This window comes from Passer montanus, unplaced genomic scaffold (genome assembly GCF_014805655.1).
Source record: "Passer montanus isolate IOZ18808 unplaced genomic scaffold, ASM1480565v1 scaffold112, whole genome shotgun sequence".
Taxonomy (NCBI): Eukaryota; Metazoa; Chordata; class Aves; order Passeriformes; family Passeridae; genus Passer; species Passer montanus.
Window position 1 is genome coordinate 296,961 of NW_024357836.1, and position 22,190 is coordinate 319,150.

The following is a 22,190-nucleotide window of genomic DNA, read 5'->3' on the forward strand; positions in this document are numbered from 1 at the left end:
ACCGGGATGGGCTTCCATTGCCATCCAGCCCAAGGCGTCTGTGGTGCCGGGATTGCCTCGCAAGGACTGGGCGCGTCAGCCGGTTAACCAAAGCACTTTTAATGGCTTCTTGCTGCACAGGAACTAAAGCCCCTTTCCAGGTGGACACAGCTGCGGGTCGGCAGGCAGGGCGGGAGGCAGGGAGGGAGAGCTGTCCCGGATCAGGGAGGGCTGTCCTGGATCAGGGAGGGCTGTCCTGGATCAGGGAGGGCTCAGGGAAGGGGCAGGGAGGGAGAGCTGTCCTGGATCAGGGAAGGCTCAGGAGGGGCTGTCCCGGCTCAGGCCAGCGGGTAGCTGGCATCGCTGGCCACCCCACACTGGTTGCCACCGTCCTTCAGCAGGAGCATGTAGCCCTTCTCACCCCAGCCCTGGGACCAGCTGCGGGCACAGACAGGAGCAGACATCCCTCAGCGCATCCCCCAGCGCGGGGAGCTGGGGGGCAGCAGGTTTGGGGGCACCCCAGCCCTCACCTGTTCTTTAGGATCCAGTAGCTCACGCTGCAGTTGCGCACCTGGGCCGTGTCGTAGCCCACCAGCAGCATGGCGTGGTTCAGCTGCTGCTGGCCAGGTGGGCAGGTGAAGATGCCTGGGGGAGCAGGGCTGGGGTGAGCCGGGGCCAGCCCTGGGCCCATTTTTGGGTGGTGGTACCGTGTCCGTGGAGCCCTGGGCAAGGGGCTCCACAAGGGCTCAGCAGCCCAGGCTTGCAGAGAGCTGGCCCTGCCTCAGTTTACCCTCGAAGAGGAGGCACTACCTGAGCCGTAGAACTGGAAATTGTGGCTGCTGGCATCCACCACCACCGACACGGGGCCCACGGCTGCCACCGCCTGCCTCAGGGCCGCCTCGCTGCCCGGGGGCACCGTCCTGAAGCCGGAGCAGGTGGCAGCCCTGTACCGGGAGCTGTACCGGCAGCCGTTGTTGTCCTGAGGGAGGGAGAGCGTCACCGGGGCAGTGCCAGCAGCCGGCCGTGCCCCATGCCGGGCTCGCCTGCCGTCCCTCACCGTGCCCGTGTAGGGGTAGGCGCGCTCGGAGCTGAGCCCGCCGTTGTCGCGCACGTAGCGGAAGGCCCGCGCCATGTGGCCCCCTCTGCAGCCGTGGTTGCCCAGCCGCTGCGTGCAGTCGATGAGGTTCTGCTCGCTCAGAGGCACCAGCTTCCCCGTCCGCCTGAACGTGAGCCCCTCCAGGGCCCCCGTGGCGCTGAAGGCCCAGCAGGAGCCGCAGTCGCCCTGGGGGAGGTGGGGACAGCACGGTGGGGTCATGGCATCGCCCCCGAGCCCACCAGAGAGGTGCTCTGACCCCCTGGTGCTGCTCTCAGCTGCAAAGTGAGGGGCCAGGACTCTGGAGCAGCGCAGAGCTGCTGCTCAGATGCCACAGCCCTGGCTGGGCTCCCACCTGGGATTTCACGGGTGTCACGTAGCCCTTGGCCCTCCAGTCCACCTTCATGGGGGCTTCCAGGGCTGCCGAGGCTGGGAAGGGCCGTGCCGGCTCCTCCCTCTCCCTCTGCACCGGCACGTAGCCGTTCATGAGTTCATTGAACTCCTGGTTCGTCTGCAGGTCACCAAGGGAAGAAAACTCGTGTGATGCCAAGGCTGCCCCCAGCCTCCCCCGGGAGCGAGCTGGGGGCTGGCACCGCCCGGATCAAACCCTGCGAGCATCCCCTCCCTGATCCCCGGCATCGGGGCGCTCTCAGGGCTGCCCAGGGAGGGTGGCAGCAGGTACCAGGTCCCCGAAGTGGTTCATGGCCAGGCGGTAGCTGTGCTTGCCCTGCGACTCCTCCCGGTTGTGCTGCTGGATGTGGCGCAGGTTCTGCTCCCAGATCTCCCTGCGGAGCGCCTCCGCCTCCTGCCAGAGCATCCGAGGATCAGCAACAGCCCCTGGATCAAGGGGGCACCCCTGGGCAGGACCCAGCCGTGCCGGGAGGGCTGTGGGGGGAGCAGGACCTACCCCTGGGTATTCCTTGGCATAGAGACTCTTCCACCCTTGCCAGGCCTCCTCCAGGGCAGGATCCGGTGCCGCGGCACAGCCCAGCAGGGCCAGCAGCATCCCCAGGGTCAGGGCCATGGCACGGGGCTGGGGACAGTGAGAGGGGGTCAGGGGACCCCAGGCTGAGCCCCCCAGCTGCAGCCAGGGGCTGGGAGCAGGAAAATCCTGAAGTAGAGCAGAGGGGGAGGCACAGAAATCTGTGCCAGCTCCGAGAGGAGCAGGAGGGGGATCAGGGCCAGGAGGTTTCTCTGCAGAGGCCATGCCTGGAGCCTTCCCTGCATCCCAGCACGGAGCTGGCGTGCCTGTGATTTCACCAAAATCCCCCCGAGAGGATTCTCCAAGATCAATTTACAGCCTTTGGTTTGGCCAGCACAGACACACCCGCAGCCCAGCCCAGCCCTTGGACACCCCACTCCTCCTCTGGGGGACCCTGGGATTTCTGAGCTGCTCCAGTTGTTCTGGGGGTGCACGGCCCAGGACAGGGATCAAGTGCCTGAGACCCCCAAGCACCCAGAGTTTCCACTGATGTGGCTTTCCCAGAGCCAGGGCTGTGGCTGCACCTTTATCCCACCCACTTGGGGAATGGAGATGCCAGGAAGTTTTCCATTCGAGCATCTTTCGGGGCAAGGAGTGACTTTTCTGAGCTAATTTTGTAGCTTGAGGAGTGATTTTGTTTTAAAAATAAGTCCTCAAGAACATCTGTTCTCCCTCCACACCATCCACCTAAAAATAAAGCCCCACAGGGTGGGTTTTGGGAGAGAAATGCCTCCCAAGCCACTCTCAAGTCCCAAATTCTTGAGGAAGAGTGGTTTTTGCCTGGTTTCCCCAGCACCTGCTGATTCCTCTGTCATTACCACTCAGGAAATTAACTCAGCCTCATCCTCCAGCTGCAAATCCTCCACCCAGAGCCACCCTGCTCCCATCACCCTTCCCGCGGGACCTCCCACATCATTTGTGTTTGAATCCCCGACAGCTCCGGGAGATTTCCCAGCTAATTCCTCTCGGATTCTCAATCCCCAAAAGATGACCAACCCCTTTCTAGGGTGCCAAAAAATCCTGCAGCAAGCTGGGGGATCAGAGGAGCCAACCGATCTGCAAACTCTTCTCGACAAGAGCGTCTTAAGACATTTTAAGAAACACTCAGCTTTTTGGGGACAGGAAAAGTCAGTTTAAATTAAGCCCAAAAATTAAATTAGGGAAGGACAGAAACAAACTCTGAAAAAATAAAGCTTCTTACCATGCAGCAGCACCCACCCAGCTGTGAGGAACAGAGGGTGAAGCTTTGCTGGCTGCAGGGTGCTCTTATAGACACATCTCAGAGGTGCAACTTCCTCCACCCCAGTCCCTCCTTCCGCTCCCTCTGACGTCAAAACTCACACCTGAGGTGTTTTGTAGCACCTAAACCACAACTGCAATATTGGGACAATTATTTGGGCACAGGGTCAAGAAAAGGGGGGGGAAAAATCTGCTCCCAGCCATCCCCAAGAACCCAAATGCTCCATCTGGAAGAAGCTCTGCATTTAGAACAAGCCTCCAGCAGCAGCCTCGGGGCATTAACAGCGGGTTAATTAACACCAGCTCCCGCGGAGGAAGGCAAAGCAAGGCCAGGTTTGGGAGCTTTGAGCTGGGAGGGCGAGCAGAGAAAGCCCAGCTCTGCACAAGCAGCTCTGTGTGTCCCAGAGTGGGAGCAGAGCAGCTGCACCCCCAGTCCCAGTGGAGGGAAGGAAGGAGGGAAGGGGAGAGGGAGGGAGGTGCCCACCCCAGGCTGTGCTGACTCGCTCAAGGTCACACAGTCCAGGATTCCCAACCCTCAACTGCTTGGATCGTGCTTCCCCCGAGGAACATCAGGGATTTAATATTCTCTCCACTGCTCGGCACAGAAAGAACAGAGCACTTGGCTTTCAGCAGAGCTGCTCTGGCTGTGGCAGCAGCTGCTGCTTCCTCCTGCCCCCCAAAGCAGCCACCACGTCTCTTTCCAATATTTTAATGAGTCGCTACATCTTACACTCATAATTATAAAAGAATAAGAATCCATAAAAATATTTTCTTTTCATAATACGCACTTAAAATACTCCAGGGCAAGTCAACGTGGTTCATTTGGGTGGGTTTTGTTTGTGTTTTCGTTTTGCCCCTGGCAGAACCCTTGGCTTGAGGGGGGGATGTGCTCCCCTGAGGTGTGATTGCTCAATCCCCCTCCCCAGAACTGCAGTTCCTGTTGCCCAGGTAAATAAAAACCAGGAGAGAGCATTGCTGAGTAGACGGGCAGGGGGACCAGTCACTGACCCGCAGAGAACTGAAGCACAGCCAATTTCAGTGCACATTGGAAAGCTCAGGGAAGGACAGGGGGGTCGGGAGGCGGCACAGAGAACGGAGGGAGGGAGGATTTGCATAAATATCATCCATCTTGTGTTGCAAAAACCCAAATGCTGCTGTGAGCTCTGGAGAGAGGCTCTGGCTGTAGCCAGCTGCCAGTGCTACCTGTTGGCACAACTCTGGGAGAGCGGCCATGAGAGGAAGGATCAGAGGGTGCTGTTAACCAGCCCCAGCCACTTCCTCCATCTGCTCTGCAAATTTAAACTTGAAAATAGATATATATATAAAAAAAAATACTAGTGTTGCATGCTTCTGTAGACCTCTCTTCAGCTCGCAGGGCTCCAGTGTGGCAGCAGGGCCAGGACACAGAGCAGATCCCCAGGTGAGCAGTAGGTAGTTCTCTTCCCTCACACTCCTGGCTTAAGGCAGCTTCTGATTCGGCTCTTCTGTTTCCAACACAGGCACTGAGCTCTTGCAGGGAAGAGTTTGGGAACTGCACAGGTGCAGTGGAAGAGGAAAAGGATTGGGGAGAGAGAGATGGACACAAACCTCAGCCTCGGGACACAGACCACTGTCCATTGATTCCCAGGAGAGAGGGAGTAGCAGCAAAAAAAGCATTGAACAGCCAGGCTGGAGGAGAGGAGGAGGACGAGCAGCCGAGCAGGGGCAGACCTCCAGCTTGGAAAGTGAGAGAAGGTGGCACTGTCCAAAGGGAAGGTGCCCTCCAGCTTTTCCCCCTGGCCTGGGAGTATCCCCAGCCCGACGTGGGCACTCAGCCCCTTGTGCTCTGGGTTGGACGCTGCCGGGGAGCGGGAGGGCACGGGGCAGGTGAGCTGTCAGTGTCCAGTTTGCAGAGGCTCGTGCTCTCAGAGGTATTCTTGTAGAAAGTGCAGCAGCGTGATTTCGTAGTGCTCTCCTGACTCAGGGCACCGAATACTGTGTCTCTCGTTGGGGTAGATCTGTGCCAGGGCAGACACGGGGCATCGGTCACTCAGCAGGCACAGAACTCCCTCCCCTCAGCCCTGCTCCCTCCACCCAGTCTCCAGCAGGACAAAAAAGTGCCAGGGAAGGTCTGGAGCAGCCCTGCCAAGTGGGACAGAACAGCTGGTGGAGGAGGAAAGTTCCAGGCCCCGGGGCAGCAGCCCTGCCTGCACATGCCACATCTGCCAGCCGTGGAACAGCCACAGTGCCACCTCCCGGCCTCCTCAGCCCAGCGAGGCGTTCACCAGCCCCAGCATCACAGCAGGATGTGGGGGATCTGCCTCCCTCCCATCCCCAGAATACACAGCAGGGACCTTCCCTCCCCACTCCCGTCCCTCCTACCTGCAGCTGGTAAGGTTTTCCAGCCCGGATTAGCTGCGATACCAGGAAGTTGGTGTGAAAAAAGTGCACATTTTCATCCAAAAAGCCATGGAGGATCAGCAAACGATTTGGCCTGGACATGGGGTGAGAGATAAGGAGAGAAACAGGATGAGAAACCAGATGGAAAACACAATGAGGCACCAGATAAAAGCTCTGCAGAGGGTCTGAGCAAAGAGCTTTCAGCTGGACAAACCAAACCCAAGCAAGAGCAGTGCCAGGCCATGGCCACGGGCCTCAGGCCCTCCCTGGCAGGGGGCTGGGGGTGCTGTGCAGAACCCTTCCATTCCTGTGGGATTGAGCAGGGGTGCAGGAGCAGGTCTGGGGCAGGTACTCACTCGTTGGGAAGCTTTTCCACGTGCAGTGCCACCGAGCCAGCCTCGTAGCCCTGCTGGTTGTTCTCGGGGACGTCCATGTAGCGCTCGGTGTAGCCGGTGTCGTAGGCCATCCACACGGTGACAGGGGCACCTGCTATAGCAATCTGTCAAACAGAGAGGTGCCACCACACAGCCTCCATTACTGCCCGCTCAACAGCCTCAGTGTTCCCTGCCTTCCTGGAGAGGCAGCAGAAAGGCTCTGGGCTGTGCTGTCACTCAGATCAGGATTCTCCTTCAGCAATCCCACGCACAACCCAGATTCCTGCTCCTGCTGTTCCTCTTGTGGTCACAGTGGGAAAAATTCCTGCACATCAGCACTGAAGGCCTCCCCTGTGCAAGGAGGAGTTGTGAATGATCCAGAAACTGTGCTGGGCACTTGGGATGGGGAGTAGCACATCAGCATCTGCCTGTATGGCAGACCAAGCCCACCCCAGAGCAATCCTCCTCCAGCCCCACCAAGGATGAGCTGCAGCAGGACACAGGACTGGAGCTGGGAGCTCCAGGCAGGCAGGACAGTGGGGCATTTCCACACCAAATAAACCAAAAGGCCAATTCCAGCTGCCAAGAAGGACAGAAGCTGCAAGAGCCAAGTGCCCCAAAGGTGCCAGCCCCACGTGCAGGCTCACCTTGAAGACGTTGGGTTTACAGATGAGCCCCATGAGGGACAGAAAGCCCCCATAGGACCAGCCGTGGATGGCAACCCGGCTCAAGTCGATGAACCCGTATTTTTCTGCTACATAATGTAAACCTTCCACCTGGTCCTCTATCTCCACCTGACCCTAAAGGCAAAAAGGAGACTCATGTTAGTGGACTTGATAAATTTAGAAACTTGAGGCACAAACACTCTCACAGGAAATGACCAGCCACCACCCTTAGGAAGGACAAATGATCAGAGATTCCCCAGCACAAGCAGGATGTTACCATTTGGTTTTTCAGGGCCCCTTCAAATTTGAGGCCTCGCTGGCATGATCCCCTTCCATCAATCACCACCACAGCATAGCCCAGGGATGCCAACGTGTTCAGCCGCAGGTACTTGATGCCTTTGAAGGAGTTGTTCACCAGCTGCACCTGCACAAGGAGGGAGGAAGAGTTCCAGAGCTGAGGAGGTGCCTTCCAGTGCCTTCCTGTGCCAGTGGAGGGTCCTGAGCTGGACACTCACTGAGCTATCAGAGCCATAGAAATCAAACCACATGCTGGAAAAGTCTTCTGAGGTTTGAAGCAGAGGTCAAACACAGGGACAAAAGGAGGAGGTTTAGATGGGATATTATGAGGAAGTTTTTTGTTGCAATGGTGGTGAAGCCCAGGCATAGGGTTCCCAGAGAAGCTGTGGCTGCCCCATCCCTGGATGTGTTCAAGGCCAGGCTGGATCTCTGAACAACCCAGGATAGTGGAAGGTGGCCCTGCCCATGGCAGAGGTGGCACTGGATGGGCTTTAAGGTAACCCAAACCATTCCATGATTCCATGGCAGTGTTCTCTGCTACCCAAAGTCTTGATGCATGAATGACAGAGCAGCCCCAGCCCTGAGCCCAGCATTCCCCTGGGTTCTTACCTGAGGGCCTCCATACACAAAGAGCACCGTGGGATGCTTCTTGCCAGGCTGCACGTCGTGGGGTTTGTAGACCATTCCATAGAGCTCCACGTCCGACTGCGTGCGGAAGTGGAAGATCTCCGGGGGGACGTAGTCTGGGGGACAGCCTGCAGCAGGAGGGTCACACACAGTGCTGAGGGGCTGAGCAGCCTCTGCTCCCACCCCCTGAACCCCCTGAATCTCTGGGAGGATGTAGTCTGGGGGACAGCCTGCAGCAGGAGGGTCACACACAGTGCTGAGGGGCTGAGCAGCCTCTGCTCCCACCCCCTGAACCAGCCCTGTCCAAAGCTGACCCTGAGCAGGGCTCCTTTTACACCAAACCATGCCAAGGCTTAGCAGAGCCCCTCCCTGGGGCACAGCACCACAACAGCAGGGTGGGAGAAGGTAACAACAGGGTGGGACAAAGTGTTTGCAGTAGGGGTTCAGGTGCTGCTGTGAGCTGTACCTAAACCTTTAAAACCTGCAGTGCAGAATGGAGCAGCCACTGTATCCCAGGTACTTGTCCCTTCCCTCTTCAGACAAATCACAAATAAAAAAGCACCTTGAAGTGCTCAAGGCCAGATTGAACAGGGCTTGGAGCAACCTGGACTAGTGGAAGATGTCCCTGTCCCTGGCAGGGCATGAGACAGGATGGACTTTAATGCCCATTCTCACCTAAACCATTGAGTGATTCCACAGTAAAACCACATCCTTGTGTGTGTGTCAACTCTGTACTCCCTGGAGCAGGACTTTTGCTCCATGTGTGAAACACATCAAAACCCACAGAACATTTCCTGGGCAAGTGAGAAATATCTCTCCCACAAGATAACATGATTCACCTTCCCTCAGAGTGAAGGTACTCAGACCCCTGCCCTCCCCATCACTCTTGGCTGCTGCTGGGAGGCCCCACTGGCCCATTCTCCAGGACTTACTGGCTGCCTCCATCATGCTGGCCCAAAACTTGGGCTGCTTGTGGAGTGGGTCGTCGTCAGAGCCGCTGAGCTTGTAGATGTGCACACAGGGAGGAGTGCTCACACTGCTGTAGTGGCTGATGAACATGTCAAAGTTCTGCCAGGGAACACAGGAGGGTCAGGGGATGAGGTCCTGCACTGCCCACGTCTCAAGCAGCGCTCAGGACTCATCACTGGCACGAGTCATTGCCATTGCCAGTTAGGATCCCTGTCAGGCAGGAGATGGGAATCCAAGGAACAACCAACCTGGCTCATGGAGCAGCTGTGGGAGAAGCCTGGAGTGGTGAGGCGCACGATCTCCCCGGGAGACTCGTAGCTGACCACGTAGAGGTGGTGCTCCAGCGGGGTGTCCTTCGTGCCTTGGAAATACACCAGCTTGGTGGCCTCGTTGACCCAGATCTGTGCCAGGAGAGAGGCCTCAGGGACAGGCAGGGACGAGCTCTGCTCCCCTGCCAGCCCAGAACACACACAGACCGTGACAGGGCTGCTCAGGGGCCAGAGAACACACACAGCACTTGGGAGAACTGCAGACAACACAATGCAGTGACAGACAGCAGTCCTCAGCCCTTTTGTTAAAGACTCAAAACATTTGCCTATTAATGGGCATAAAAAGCTGGGCTTTGTTCCCTGCAGGTTAACAGAAAGCCATCCTCTTAACAAGGAAAATTCTGTGCTTATATGATATCTTACAGAACCATGGAATCATTCAGAAAATCAAAAAACCTCTCCAAGATCAGCCATGAACCCAGCAGCACTGTGTTCACCACTAACCCACATCCCCATGTGCCACATCCACACCCTCCTGACCACTTCTGGGGTGGTGACTCCCCACTGCCCTGGACAGCCTGTCCCAGTGCCTGATCGCCTTTCCAGTGAAGCCATTTCCTCCATCTCCAACCTAAATCCCCCTGGAGCAACGTGAGGCTGCTTCCTCTGCTCCTGCCCCTTGTTACCTGGGAGAAGAGCCCAACCCTCACCTGCCACAGCCAGGATTGTAAAGGTACAGGTACCTTTTTTCCAGCCATCATGGTAATGAATTCCCATTCGTGGGAGGACCAGTCTAACAGCTCTCAGCACCAAACTTTGGGACACATTAAAATAGGTTTTACTGTCCAGATAAAGCTGTTTCTAAAAACCACCCAGTCAGGCAGGAACAGAGGCGACAGCTTTTAAATCCTGCATTGATCCAGCAACAGTAACTGAACTGTTTTTCCACCTTACAGTTTCCAAATGCTATTTCTGGCTAACCCACAGTTTGAAGACCCCTGTGAACAGCAAAGGGAAAAACATCCAACTCAATTGGCCAGGAAAACCAGGCAGAGCCCTGTGGAGCAACAAATGCATCAAAATAATTGCTGCTAACACAATTTTAGCTATAACACATGCAGGGAAGAGCTGTGGCCAAAATCAACAGCATGTACAGCGAGAATCCACATGGGGAGGGACAGCAGGTTAATTGCAGATTGAGGAAAAGCAGCAGAAACCAAAGGCTTGGAGCTGTTGGTCTTTTAAAAAGCGAGAAGTGAAAATCCAGATTAATTGGAAATGAACAGACAAGGTCTTTATTTTGACAGAATCACCTGGGAGTGTTAAAGATCAGAGTCAGAGTTAATTCCTGAAGCAAAAACGAAACTAGGTTTCTACAAGATTAATAAAAATTCATTTCTGGCTGTTCTGCAAGCGACAACAGACACAGCTTCTCCATATTCCAAATTGCTTTCTATTCCCCAGCTGCCTTGTTCCTAAAGGCTCTGTTGAGGGATCAGCTGCAGACCAAGAGTTCACTCTGAGTGCCAGGACACGTCTCCACATTGCAAGAACTCATTGGAGTTAAAATGCCTCAGCAAAGGCAGCAATCCCCAGCTTCTCCACAAAATGGTTCTTTGTTGTTCTTAAACCTCAGACTTGTGTCCTTTTTTATGGCCTGACCCACTCCTGGGATTTACCTAAGGAGCAATCTGAAGTCTGATTAAGAAGGCAATCAGATCCATGTGCACTGGCCTACAGCACTTCTGGGGAAAGCAGAGGCAGCAATAAAAACAGCAACAAAATGAAGCTTAAGCAGTTCTAGCAGGTCCCAAGCGTAAGGGAGGACTCAGGCCAGGACTGGGGGCAGACAATGCAGAGCTGAGCACTGCAAGAGAATAAAAATAACCCCTACCTTGGATCCGTGCCTCGCCAGCACCTCCCACTCCCCACCAGTCAGGGCAATCTCCTCCTTGATGGGACATTTGAAATCATCTACGAGAGAGACCACGAGCATAAATCACTGCCCTCCCCAAAGGGCAGCAGGAGGGGAGCTCCCAGGGCTGCAGCCCTTACCCTCACTGTGGACACAGGGCTGCACCCAGTCGTGGCTGCCTGGCTTCAGGATTGCTGTCACCCTGTAGAGGTGACAGAACCCCGTTTTGCACTCGTTGGCTCGGATAAAGCAGAGCTCTTCCTCCTCCCCCTCCGGCTGGATGAAAGGATAGAAGATGTCATGGACCTGCCACACAAGATGAGAAACCTGTGAGTGATTTGCTTTATCAAACCCCTGATTCAACACCAAATTTGGGACTGAGTAGCAAAGCTGCCATAGCAAGGACTTAACTGGACACCCAATCAACATGAGAATGGTTAACTGAGGGGAGGAAGGGGCAGCCTGTGCTCTCCTCCCAGCCCCGAGCCTCTTACATTTATCCACACATCAGTGGTTTCTTCATAGATCACAAATGGCTGGACATTTTCTGGCACAGTTTTGGCAAATTCAGCACGCTGCTCCTCATTTTCTGGGACTGGAATAAAGAGTGCTGGAGGCAGAAGGACTAGCTGGAGCCTCTGCTGAGGTCTGTCTAGGAACATAGCCCAGGCACTGGGGAAAGAAGTCGAAGGTGAATGTCAGTACCACAGAATAGAGGTCCCTTTCCAACACTCAGAACATGCATCCCTTTCTTCCCCCCGCTGCCAGAAAGGATTTGGGCATCTGAATGCAAAGCTTTTCTCATCACTGCTGCTTTCTAATCCCCTGGAAGCTGTGCCAACACACACGTACTGCCAGACAGCTCTGGTATTTCACAGGGGTATCGCTCAGGCGAGATGTCTGACAGATTTGCCAGTGCCTGTTCCAAGGGAGCACTGCTAACACAGCCCTGTCTCCAGAATGGAACTCCTCCTTGGACACCCCTCCAGCAGGAAGCACTGTTTGTGCTCCAGCTCAAGTGATCACCCTCCAAGAGCTCTGTCTGCAGCCTCCTCCTCGTGTTCTGGCAGGGAGAGGCACAGACCCAACACGAGTGCCAGGGGAAGGAGCTGCTTCAGTCCCAGCCCTGCTCCCCTCCAAGGAGAGTCCCTGGAAGTGCTGCTGCACTGCAGGCTCTCAGCATGACAGATGGCAAAGCACAGCCACCCCAAGGCCTGTGAGTGCATCCAGGGGAGTTTCATCATGAAAGACAGATTTGAAAAGAGCCAGTTCTCCCCCAGCACCGCAGGATTTCAGGAACTGAGATATTCAGCACATTTAGATAAGCTCTGGTGCAGAACATCACAATCACCTCTGGGATTACCTGCTGGAAAGCTCTCTAAATTTCCTTTCCAGAGCAGAAAATTAATGATGAGTTACAGAATGCCACCTTCAAAGACAGCCAAGTCACCTTAACTTAATCCGCACACACACCAGTTAACAGCCAAGCTTGGGAGGGGGAAAAATTAAGAACTTTAAAATTTCAATCAAATTGGGGTGAATTCTGTAACTCTTCAGGCAAGACTGTGTATCCCATTTGCAGCAATAGCCAGCCCCAGAGCAATCCTTCTCTTTGGACATGCTGCATGAAGGATGTGGCACCACAGACCCTGCCCCTGTCCTGTGACTCAGGCTTTGATGACAAACTGTGCCAACGAGCAAAGATAAAACTGACCACAGAACATCCCCATTTTCAGCAGGAAACACACTGTACCTGTGTTAAACACCTTCAGCTCCCAGGACTGCCCACTTACTGTATCAATGTCATTTAACTCTGGTTCTGACAAACCCCAGCCTGTCACTCTGCTCTGCTTCATTCCTACTTTTAGGATGTTACAGCACTGAAGAAGCCAAATATTCATTTGCCATTTCTGCCACTCAGGGCTTTAAAACCAGGTCATGAACAGCAGAAGCATGTTGAGGGTCTGCAACCAGAGGAGCCCTTGGGAAAGTTATTTTGGGAGGAAAATGGACTTACTATTTGCCATCCCGGGTCCATCCAGCACGGGCAATGTACTCCACAGTGGGAAACAAGGCAGCAAAGGGTTGCACCAGCTCTTTGTCCTGAGCACACACAATCTGCAGCAAAACCAAGGCCCAACATCAAATCAGAGCACCAGAGCTCATCACCTTCTCCCAGGGAAGCTCAGGGAGATGGCAGAACAAGGAAGTTTAGCTACTGGCATCAGCAAAGGTCAGGTCAGGAGAAGCAAGCCTTGCTACAAAGAGCAGGAAGGGAAAAACAGGCATCAAAGCAAAATGATTTTGGCATTCAGCCACAGAAAAGGACACAGGCAGGGACTGAAGCCTCAGATTAGACCTGGCTCCAGCCCTCCTGTCTCTGCATGGTGCACCAGGCAAGCCCCACTTTCCCCTTCCCTCCACATTCCCAGCTCAATCTCCCCCAGAACGATTCTTGTCAGCATTTGAAGTCTTTCTGTTTCTTGGACAAACACATTAGAAATCCAGCTATTACAAGAGAATAAAAAACCCAGACTAACACTATTTAGGATTTCTTTGTGACCTTGTTTTAATTCTGTGGAGCTTCAAAAACCCTCCTGTGCAATGTCCCTTTCTGAGTTATCACTTACCTTACCCTTGCTGTCTGTTTTAAATTCTGCCAGTTTCAATGTAATCTTGGGGTTTTTGCTGCCTGCAGAGAAGAAGTGAAAAAACACCAAATGATCAAGCTGAACATTCTGTGGTTACACAAAATACAACTTCTAAAGGAGAACTGCCCCTGGTCCTACTGAAATGGTGCTGTGTGAATTTACAAATATCAAATATGTATGTGAGCAAACACCAGAGTCATTCTGGGAATGGGAACAGTTTGCTTTGCCTTCCCTAGCTGGCTGTGCGTGTTCCCAGGAGGGAGAGGAAAGATGGGATTCAAAAAGTATTCCACAATATGCCACCACATATATTCCACTTCCTCAGCAATCCTTTCATTTAGGGCTGGGATTTCAAGTTCAGCCTTTCTTGCAGCAGGTTTTGGGATTGGAGAGTCAACTAGGTCTTAACTTTTACAACCTGTTTCTACATCCCAGTAAGTGCCCAGATTAATGATGCAAAGTTTATAGCCCCAATTCCACTGCTGATTCCAGCAGGAGTGCAGAGCTGCCTCAGCAGCTCCACGTGTTTCACCCACCTGTCCTGGGGTACCGATAGGAATCTGTTTTTCTCTCCTCCAAGGCAGGTGAAGGAACATGAATTATCTCCACCTCTGACTCATCCACTTCCTCATACAAGATCCGCAGTGTTTTCAAATCCTCTGAACCTGGGACAGAGAGCAGGAATGTTTACAACAGCATTTCCTGCTGTTCCTGGCTTGCCTGGAGCACTGGTGCAGAGGGAACACCTGTTCAGCCCCAGCTCTTAGTGACCACCTGCAAACACCCCACAGTTATAATCCCCTCAGTGCTTTGTTCCTTCAGGTGATCTCCCCAGGAACAGCCCAAAGGCAAACCATGCTCAGAAGCTCATTCCCAGCCAGAGGCAGCAGTCACAGCGCCAGGATTTGATGAGCAGAACAGTGACTGACCTTCTGTGGACGCTGTGGGACACCACCAATAGCCCGTGAACCGATCAAACTCCTCCTGAATGACAAAAGTGGCTACTCCAGCAGACTTGGGGTCATCCAGAACATTGGATAAGCCTGCAGAGGAACAAAGGCGACACAGCATTGGCATTTTGCCTTTACATCTCCTTGGAAAATGCTGACCCAAAAGATAAATGCACTTGTAAGAAATGAGCCAGGAATGTGGGTATTGCAGGCCAGATTCCTCAGCAGGAATTCCCTCTGGGGTGGAGGAAGCCCCACACCTTTATGGCAGTAGGTCATGCGCCTCTCCTCGCCCGTCTCGATGTTTGCCACCCACAGGTCGTTGTTGTTAATGAAGGAGAAGAAGGCTGGGTCAGCAGGGCAGATTTTGGGATCCATCCGTGGCCCTGTGCACTGAGTCTTGATCTCCAGAGGCTTCATTGGAGACACCTGAGGCAAGAGACACACACACAGAGCTGGGTGCCACGAAAAGCCTCAATCAGAGACACAGCACAGCCCAGGGGATGATGGCAAATGTGGCCCTGACAGCACAAGAGCAGCCACCATAACCAAACGGGTGAAGATGTGGAGATGAGGAGCCACAGAGATGCCCCAAGGCTGAAGCCCCTCTGGAGCCAGGCTGGGAGAGCTGGGAATGTTCACTGCAGAAGACCTCAGAGCTCCTTGCAGTGCATGAAAGGCTCCAGGAGAACCTCCTGTGAGGGTGGGGAGCCCAGAGCAGCTGTGGCTGCCCCTGGATCCCTGGCAGTGTTCAACACCAGGCTGGATGGGGCTTGGAGCACCCTGGGATAGTGGAAGGTGTCCCTGCCACGGTAGGGGGTGACACTGGGATGGGCTTTAAGGTCCCTTCCACCCCAATCCAGCCTGGGATTCCACGTGCAGCCATCTCCAGTCCAAACCATCAAGCCCCTTTGAGGTGAGTCCATGAAATCCCTGAACTCACCATGAACCCATTCTTGCCCCCATCTCGACAATGGAAGAGGCTGTTGCTGGCCTGGAAGAGGAACAGGCCACTCTCACTGTGGAAGTCATAGGATGTTATCCCAAAGACACCCAGTCTCTTGCGTTCCCTCAGGAGCTCCTCCTCTCTGGAATACATCCCGTGGTGAGGGGTTGCCTGGAATTGAAGGAAAGGAATATCTGAAAGGATTTGCAAGGAGAGCAATGCTCACAGGAGTGCTCTGAGCCTGTCACAACCCTCAGCTCAAACAGGGAGCAGTGTCAGGGTACAGGTCCCCAATTCCTGTACTCCAGGCTACACCTGTGGGGTCCAGGAGGCCTAAACCGCCTGCACACCCCCCAAATTTCCCTCTACAGGAGGGCTGAGCTGTGAATCTCTCAGTTCTACAGTTGGCACTTCAGCATGAAGTGAGAACAGCTGCGCTTGCTCTGCTTATGCAAATCAGATGTAACCAATTAACTTAATGACGTTATCTGCAGCCTTCACAAACAGTTTCCATGTCAGACACTGCAAACAAAAGTTCTTCCGGGATCTTGAATTACCCTGGAGAGAACTTGCAGCCCAAATGGGGTCAGGAGAGATAAATTCTGTTCCAGGAACTTTTTAAGTAGGGCTGAAAAGACCAACACCCTCCAGTGCTGTCAGTGACAAAGGACATGAAGATACTGAAACCAGGGAGGGGAAAGTTCCCTCCCTTCCTGCTGCACTCACAACAGTGTAAGGCAGAAGCAGCAACTTAAACTCAACTTTCCCAGCTTTTTAAAAGCAGGAAGGATGACAGACACCACACAGATGTCCCCACCACAGCATCACCCAGTTTCCCCAGGCTCTTCCCACTCTGGCTTACCTGAAAGTGATCCAGCATCTGTTTCCAGGACAAGAGCAGCAAGGCCTCCTTCCGTACCTTTTTGGGAATCTCTGAGTAAAGAAGGGAATTCTCTCTGCTACCATATGGCATTCCTATGGGAGGACAAAAGCATCATCCTACTTAAGATGAATAAGGACAAAGAGGCCCATGAGCAAATTCAAACACAAGTCTGCAAACAGGGGCTGGGGCTGCCCAGAGACCTTCACCCACATTCCTTCCCAAGCAGCTCCCAGATCAATCCCAGAATAACATCTAGACCACTCAGATATTGATTTGTTTGGAATTTTCCTAAGCAAGATTTAACACTACCCCACCTCTCCAGAATGTTTTGGGTCCAGCTTTCCCCTCTGTGCCTGTCCTCCCATGCTCCAGATCCACTCTAAGAGCACCACTCCCTGAATGGGTGACTCAACATTACTTTCCACATACAGAAATTTGCTACAGGGACCTGATTCAGGCCAAGGCAGCAGCATGCAAGGGGGGGAAGGAAAAGGCTGGAAGTTCCAGAGAGCCCATTCAAATGTGAAACAGTATCCTACAGAGTCAAAAGACCTTGTCATTTTACATAAGCCTTTGACTGTGGTTATCAAATGAGCTCCTGGCCTTCATCCAACTTCCAAAACAACCATCAAATATCCTGACGTGTGATTTTGACAGTTTCCACAAAAACAAAGACCACGAACTTGCCCTCTACTTATGCTGCAGAGACTCCCTGGATCAGAAATTCACACAGGGATCTGTGCCCTGATACTGCCTACTCTGCACATGTTCTGGGCAGAACAGAGAGATTTCTGAGCTGGCTGACCCAGCAGTAGTTACTTCAAATTAAAACTGAAATATTAATAAGTGCTCAGGAAGCAGAGCAATATGTGAAGATCTAATCCTCAGAGATCCAGGAACACCAAAGTGCTGAGCATGTGGTGTTTAACATAAGCAGCATCTGCCACGATACAACACAAAACTCTGTGGGGATGGCCCAGGAATGATTGAGGATGGCCATAGAGGAAAAAACTGCAGAGAGGAGCAAATGACTCTGGACACACATGTCTGACACTCAGGCAACTGTGACCTGGACTTCCCTTCCCCTTCTGTTAGAACTTTCTCCAGTGACCTCAGGCTGACTACAATCAATTGGCATTTACAAGGAAAATATGGCCTTCCTCCCCAAAAGACAGTTTACTTTGCTTCCAAATGAAATATTCAACCCTACAGCAAAGTTCATCAGGACTCTCCATCCACTCCTCAGTTTTATTTAAACACTTTAAAATGTTATTTCATGCTGGGGCAGTAACAGCACACTGAGTTAAACACTTGTGAACTTACAGGCTGCCCAGAGACGCTGTGGCTGCCCCATCCCTGGGAGTGTCCATTTATTATGGCAGAAGAATCAGCATTTAAATCAGCATTTACCCTTCATTAGGGACATCTGAGAAGAGGTACCCTGGGATTACCTGGCTGATGCTGATCTTAGCTGAGGGATTAATCTGCTCTAAAGCCTGTGCAATTCCTTAAGGAAGGAAAAGGCACTCATGTATCCTCATTCCTGGTTCTGGCTCCTGGAACAGTCACACCCTGGCAGAACACTAACCACCCAGTAGCTGGTTTGGTTGCCATTTCATACAACAGAACACTAAAAAAAATTTAAAATGAGCCACTTAGTTCTTTAATCATCTAGATCAAAACCAGTATCAAAGTGAAGTGGAAATACATTCAGCTTTAAATCAAGCCTCACTGCTCAGACTTGACAAGAAAAATATGCCAGTTCTGGATCCTGCCCTTCAGAGCAGCACTTGTGTCCCAAGAATTTATGAGAACTACACAAATCAAATCCTGGCACACAGGAGCTGCTTGGTGACAACACAAATCAGTCCCTCAAATTCAGCATCCTACAGTGACCTACACTCAAAACCTGGAAAAAGAAGGAAGAACAGCAGGGTCACTTCAGGGCAGAAGTAACTGCACAGAGTTGCACATCTGGCAAATTTTTGTACTGGCCCAGTAATGATCAGTTCATGCCCCAAAGCACAACAAACTCTTTATAGTCTATAAAGCTTCCCATGTTACCAGCCACAAAATAATGCAGTTACTAAAATCCAACAACTCTGTCACTAATTGCATCGTGCTCCATCTGTAACAAGGGACCTGCACAGCACAGAATTCTGCTTTCAGTCCCACTGAAGGAGAGGGATATTTCCCTGCAAATGCCAGGAACAGCTCATTCCCACCTCAATTTTCTTCCCTGCTCTTGAAAACATCTACCTTCATGATACCTAATAAAGCAGGAGACACCACCACCCTGCCATTAATATGTTGCAACATGTAATTAGTCATTACTGACAGCGAATTTCTTGGAAAGTCAGTCTGGTTAATGAAGCAACTAAATCCCATTTCTCCCAAGCTACAGAGGCACGAGGTAGTCCCTTGTCTTGCCCCATCCCCTGCGTGACAGGACACAGAAGTGCTGGCAGGCCAACACTTCCCCTTGTCACAGCTGATCTCTGTGTTTGAGTCCCTGCCCAGCCCCAGGCTTTGCGGAAGGTCCTGCAGCCCTTGAGCCACGTTCCCCAATCTCAGTTCCCAAATCTCACAGAGGGAGATCCCTCCCATCCCAACCCTTCCCTTCCCTTGCCTGCTGGGTTTGGAAGAGCCCCACGTTCCCCTGGATGCTGGCACGAGGCTTACCCAGGTAATAGAGGCGGTGAGAGTGCGGGCTGGACTCCTCTGTTTTCCGGACAAACTGGAAATCATGGGGAGCTTTGTTCACTATCATGCCCGAGTACTTCCTGCTGCTGTGAATAATGTCACGCAGCCCATCCCAAGAATGCTTTTGCACCTGGAATTGGGAAGGCACATCCTCCATCTCGACCACTTCGGAGCTGTCTGAGAGCGTGTCCACTGCAGTCATCCTCGCTTCCCCTTCAGAACTGGGCAAAAAACTGAGGGAGGAGTAGAGGGAGAGAATTGAGCCTTAAAATCAAGCAGGTGCTCCTTAAACTACAGATCCTGGGATTCTCTGCACTCAAGGATTCCATTTTAAACACATTGAAAGGAAATGTCCATCTCCCATCCCATACGGAATCTCGTAAATGAAGATATTGACCTCGGAGAACTCCCTCTCCCAGGGCTGGCTCTGGAAGAAGCTGTTAAAGGAAGCTCAAGCAGCAGATTCTGGTGCAGACAACAAGCAGCTTGACTCAAAGGAAAACCACTCCAGGAATTCGGATGGATATGTCATCAAAGCTATGACCTATCACAAAGGCACAAAAACTCCTGCCCTGTGAGACCACAGAAGTGGAATCCATTCCTATCCCAAAGGAAAACCTGCCCTTCTCTTGGGGAGAGAGGTTCAGAGGCAAGCACAGCAATTCTCTTACCTAAGGAGACACTGAGGCCTGGAATGATGCAAGAGAGATGGGAAATCAGGGAAAAAAAGTGCAACTGCTTTGCTAAGAGAGCAAAGGCAGCAGGAGCAGACGCTGGTTGTATCCTGAGAAATGTGGCACACATTCCTCAGAGATTTCCAAGTGAGCAGGTGTGGAAGGAGAGGACAAGAACCGCCTCCACATTAACACAAATGTTAATTTGAGGCGAGGTGGACCCACAGACTTGCCCAAGGTCAGTGATGTCATCCACTGCAAAGCAGGAATGAACTGAGGACTAGGGAAACCTGTTTCTGACACCCCACTTGAGAAGGAGGATGTCCCTCCAAGAGGACATTTGAGGGGTTTTGGAGGTACCTGAAAGAACATTACAGAGAATTTCAGAAGAACTTCAGTTTATTGGACAAAATTAGGCTGGATAATTTTGCTCCAAGGAGACAGAATCAGCCTTGTGCAAGGGCTGAAAATGTAACATCTCCTCAGACTCCTAAGTCCCAAAATTGTACAAAATGTACCAAAAGTAACACAAGAAAGCTCCTAAAATAATTCTGTAGGTACTCCTGGTACCTTCTGCCCAGCAGTAAATCCACAGCTTAAAAATGGATAAAGAGGAGCATTTTCCAATCAAAGGCAGGCAGGAAGCCCAAGAGAAACCACAAAAGAGATGTGGGATGTTTTAAGACTGTGTGTCTGTGGCCTCTGCCTGTAGCCAGGCTCTCCACTGCAGCAGCTAAAATCACAGCTGAAGGCAGAAGTGCTGCCTGTCAGAAGCACATGACAGAAAGACCATGAAAATCCATAAACTGAGTGCAATTCTCCCAACCCCATCCCACTGCAGGTCAACTCAGCCAGTTAAACACTCTGGCTTTAGCTCACAAAGCCTGGCCCTTGGGTAACTCTCACCCAGCTGATGAATCCATCTCACTCAACCAGGCTGGCTCCCCACAAGTGAAAGTTTAACCTTTAAAATGAGTCCACAAATGTGATGCTGGTACCTGTCCCCAGCTGAACTGGAGCCTGGAGTCCCTTCCAAAATATACTGCCATGATTTTAGCATGTGAACAGCACAGCTCTAAGCTTGGCACTGCTCTCATCCTGGTGATTTGGACACAGAATGGAGTGGGGAAGTGGATAAGCAAAGCAGCCACCACACAAGCTGAGGTGGGAGTGTTGGAATTACCACTGGAGCTTGGTGGACTCTCACAAAATCACAGAATGGTTTGAACTGGAAGCAACCTTAATGATCATCTAATTCCAAACCCCTGCCATGGGCAGGGATACCTCCCACTAGAAGGGAAAAAAAAACTTCTAAAATTTAGGTCCTGGCATGATACAGAGTAAAAGGAAACTCAGATTTCTGCCTCTGTCACTACATCCACCTCTGGAAAAAGTCATAGGCAGTATTTGGCAACACAGTGTACATAAGTAAATAAGTACATGCAGTAACTTATCTCAGAGTAGATTTTGGGATTACATTACTCAAACGTGAGCTGGATCAAGACACCAGTTATTAACCACCTTAAGACAGGCAGCAATAGCACACAGAAGATTTCCACCTTGCTGGAGAAGCCCTGTCCCTTCTGCCCCATGCTGAGGCAGGGACTGAGATGACTCAGAGCTGCAACACTGCTCTTTCCACTCCCAAAAACATGCAGCTGCCCCTTGGGGGTCTTTTAATGCCATCTGTGCCCTGTCAGGTGAGGTGGGTGAGCCACCAAGCCCTCCTCTGGGGGAAGGTGTTAGTCTGGAGGGGACAACAAGCACAGGTGGGAAATGAGAAGCCAGAAAAAACTGCAAAGCTCGATGTTGGAAGTGAGTGAAACAAGTTATTGGCCTGAGTCACTTCCTGACTCACAGATCCTGACACAGAGCTCCCCGGGCAGGACTGTACAGATGGGATTTCTCAGAAGCCTCCCTCGGTGCAGAGGTGGCTGCTGCTCTGTCCCACAGCACACAGAGGCCACACGGGGCCTGGACATACCTTCTCCAACTTCCTGCAGTCTCGTTTTCCAGACGAACCCTCTTTATCTTCTGCATTAACTACTCAGAGAGCTGGGCAGGACAGGAAACTGGGGAGGAAGAGGGGAGAAAGGAGATTTCATACAACTGCTGGGTAAAAGCATCCTCCACAGGTCACATTTCCAGCTGAGCGGGGAGGCACAAATAAATATTTGGGTTTTATTCCTTGGTCCAAATCTGTTCTGTCAGCACAGCCTGGGTTTGAACAGTCCTGATAAATGTGAGAGACTTCATCTGAACAAGACCCAGTGAACTGTGTGGTGTGCCTCGTTCCTCCCCAGAAAATTCTTCTTAAAATCCAAGAATCTTGAGCACTGAACCTTTCTGTCATCCCCTTCCCAAAATCCTGGAATTCTTGCAAGTATCAGGTACTAAAAACTGATAAAACAGAGGTCTGGTCCATACGATTAGAGGGAAGAGTCAAACAAAGGACACACCATAAGGAGCCAGCCAGAGGGTCACAGTCCCACCTGGGACATAAAAAGCACATTTATCTTCCAAGCCTGAATGCTGCTTCCCCGTGCCTCAGCCTGCTGCCACGAGGAACCCTGGCTGCCCACACCAACCTGCTCT

The 22,190-nt window shown here is 52.3% G+C and overlaps 2 protein-coding genes across 4 annotated transcripts; both read right to left on the reverse strand.

Annotated features, from left to right (window-relative positions):
* Positions 1 to 294: 294 nt before the first annotated feature.
* On the reverse strand, positions 295 to 3,869 carry LOC120514087 (procathepsin L-like). Of its 2 annotated transcripts, XM_039734228.1 has the most exons (8): positions 3,256 to 3,869; positions 1,980 to 2,105; positions 1,755 to 1,877; positions 1,428 to 1,583; positions 1,037 to 1,261; positions 790 to 958; positions 510 to 624; positions 295 to 417 (listed from the first exon to the last, which is right to left on the reverse strand). In XM_039734228.1, the coding sequence occupies exons 1-8, from the start codon at positions 3,256 to 3,258 to the stop codon at positions 318 to 320; spliced, it is 1,017 nt and encodes a 338-aa protein (XP_039590162.1). In that variant the 5' UTR covers positions 3,259 to 3,869; the 3' UTR covers positions 295 to 317. The 2 variants fall into 2 exon arrangements, with proteins under 2 accessions (XP_039590162.1, XP_039590154.1); XM_039734220.1 differs by having other exon boundaries at positions 1,980 to 3,869.
* A 117-nt stretch (positions 3,870 to 3,986) lies between these two features.
* DPP9 (dipeptidyl peptidase 9) lies at positions 3,987 to 21,685 on the reverse strand. Of its 2 annotated transcripts, XM_039733644.1 has the most exons (20): positions 21,580 to 21,685; positions 18,901 to 19,154; positions 16,198 to 16,310; positions 15,333 to 15,506; positions 14,650 to 14,818; positions 14,369 to 14,482; positions 13,976 to 14,104; positions 13,419 to 13,480; positions 12,806 to 12,906; positions 11,283 to 11,460; positions 10,929 to 11,094; positions 10,768 to 10,847; positions 8,853 to 9,005; positions 8,568 to 8,703; positions 7,618 to 7,763; positions 6,989 to 7,135; positions 6,694 to 6,846; positions 6,029 to 6,171; positions 5,655 to 5,766; positions 3,987 to 5,290 (listed from the first exon to the last, which is right to left on the reverse strand). In XM_039733644.1, exons 1-20 carry the CDS (start codon positions 21,633 to 21,635, stop codon positions 5,198 to 5,200), a joined length of 2,679 nt encoding a protein of 892 aa, XP_039589578.1. In that variant the 5' UTR covers positions 21,636 to 21,685; the 3' UTR covers positions 3,987 to 5,197. The 2 variants fall into 2 exon arrangements, with proteins under 2 accessions (XP_039589578.1, XP_039589588.1); XM_039733654.1 differs by lacking the exons at positions 11,283 to 11,460; positions 13,419 to 13,480.
* Between the last annotated feature and the right edge of the window lie 505 nt (positions 21,686 to 22,190).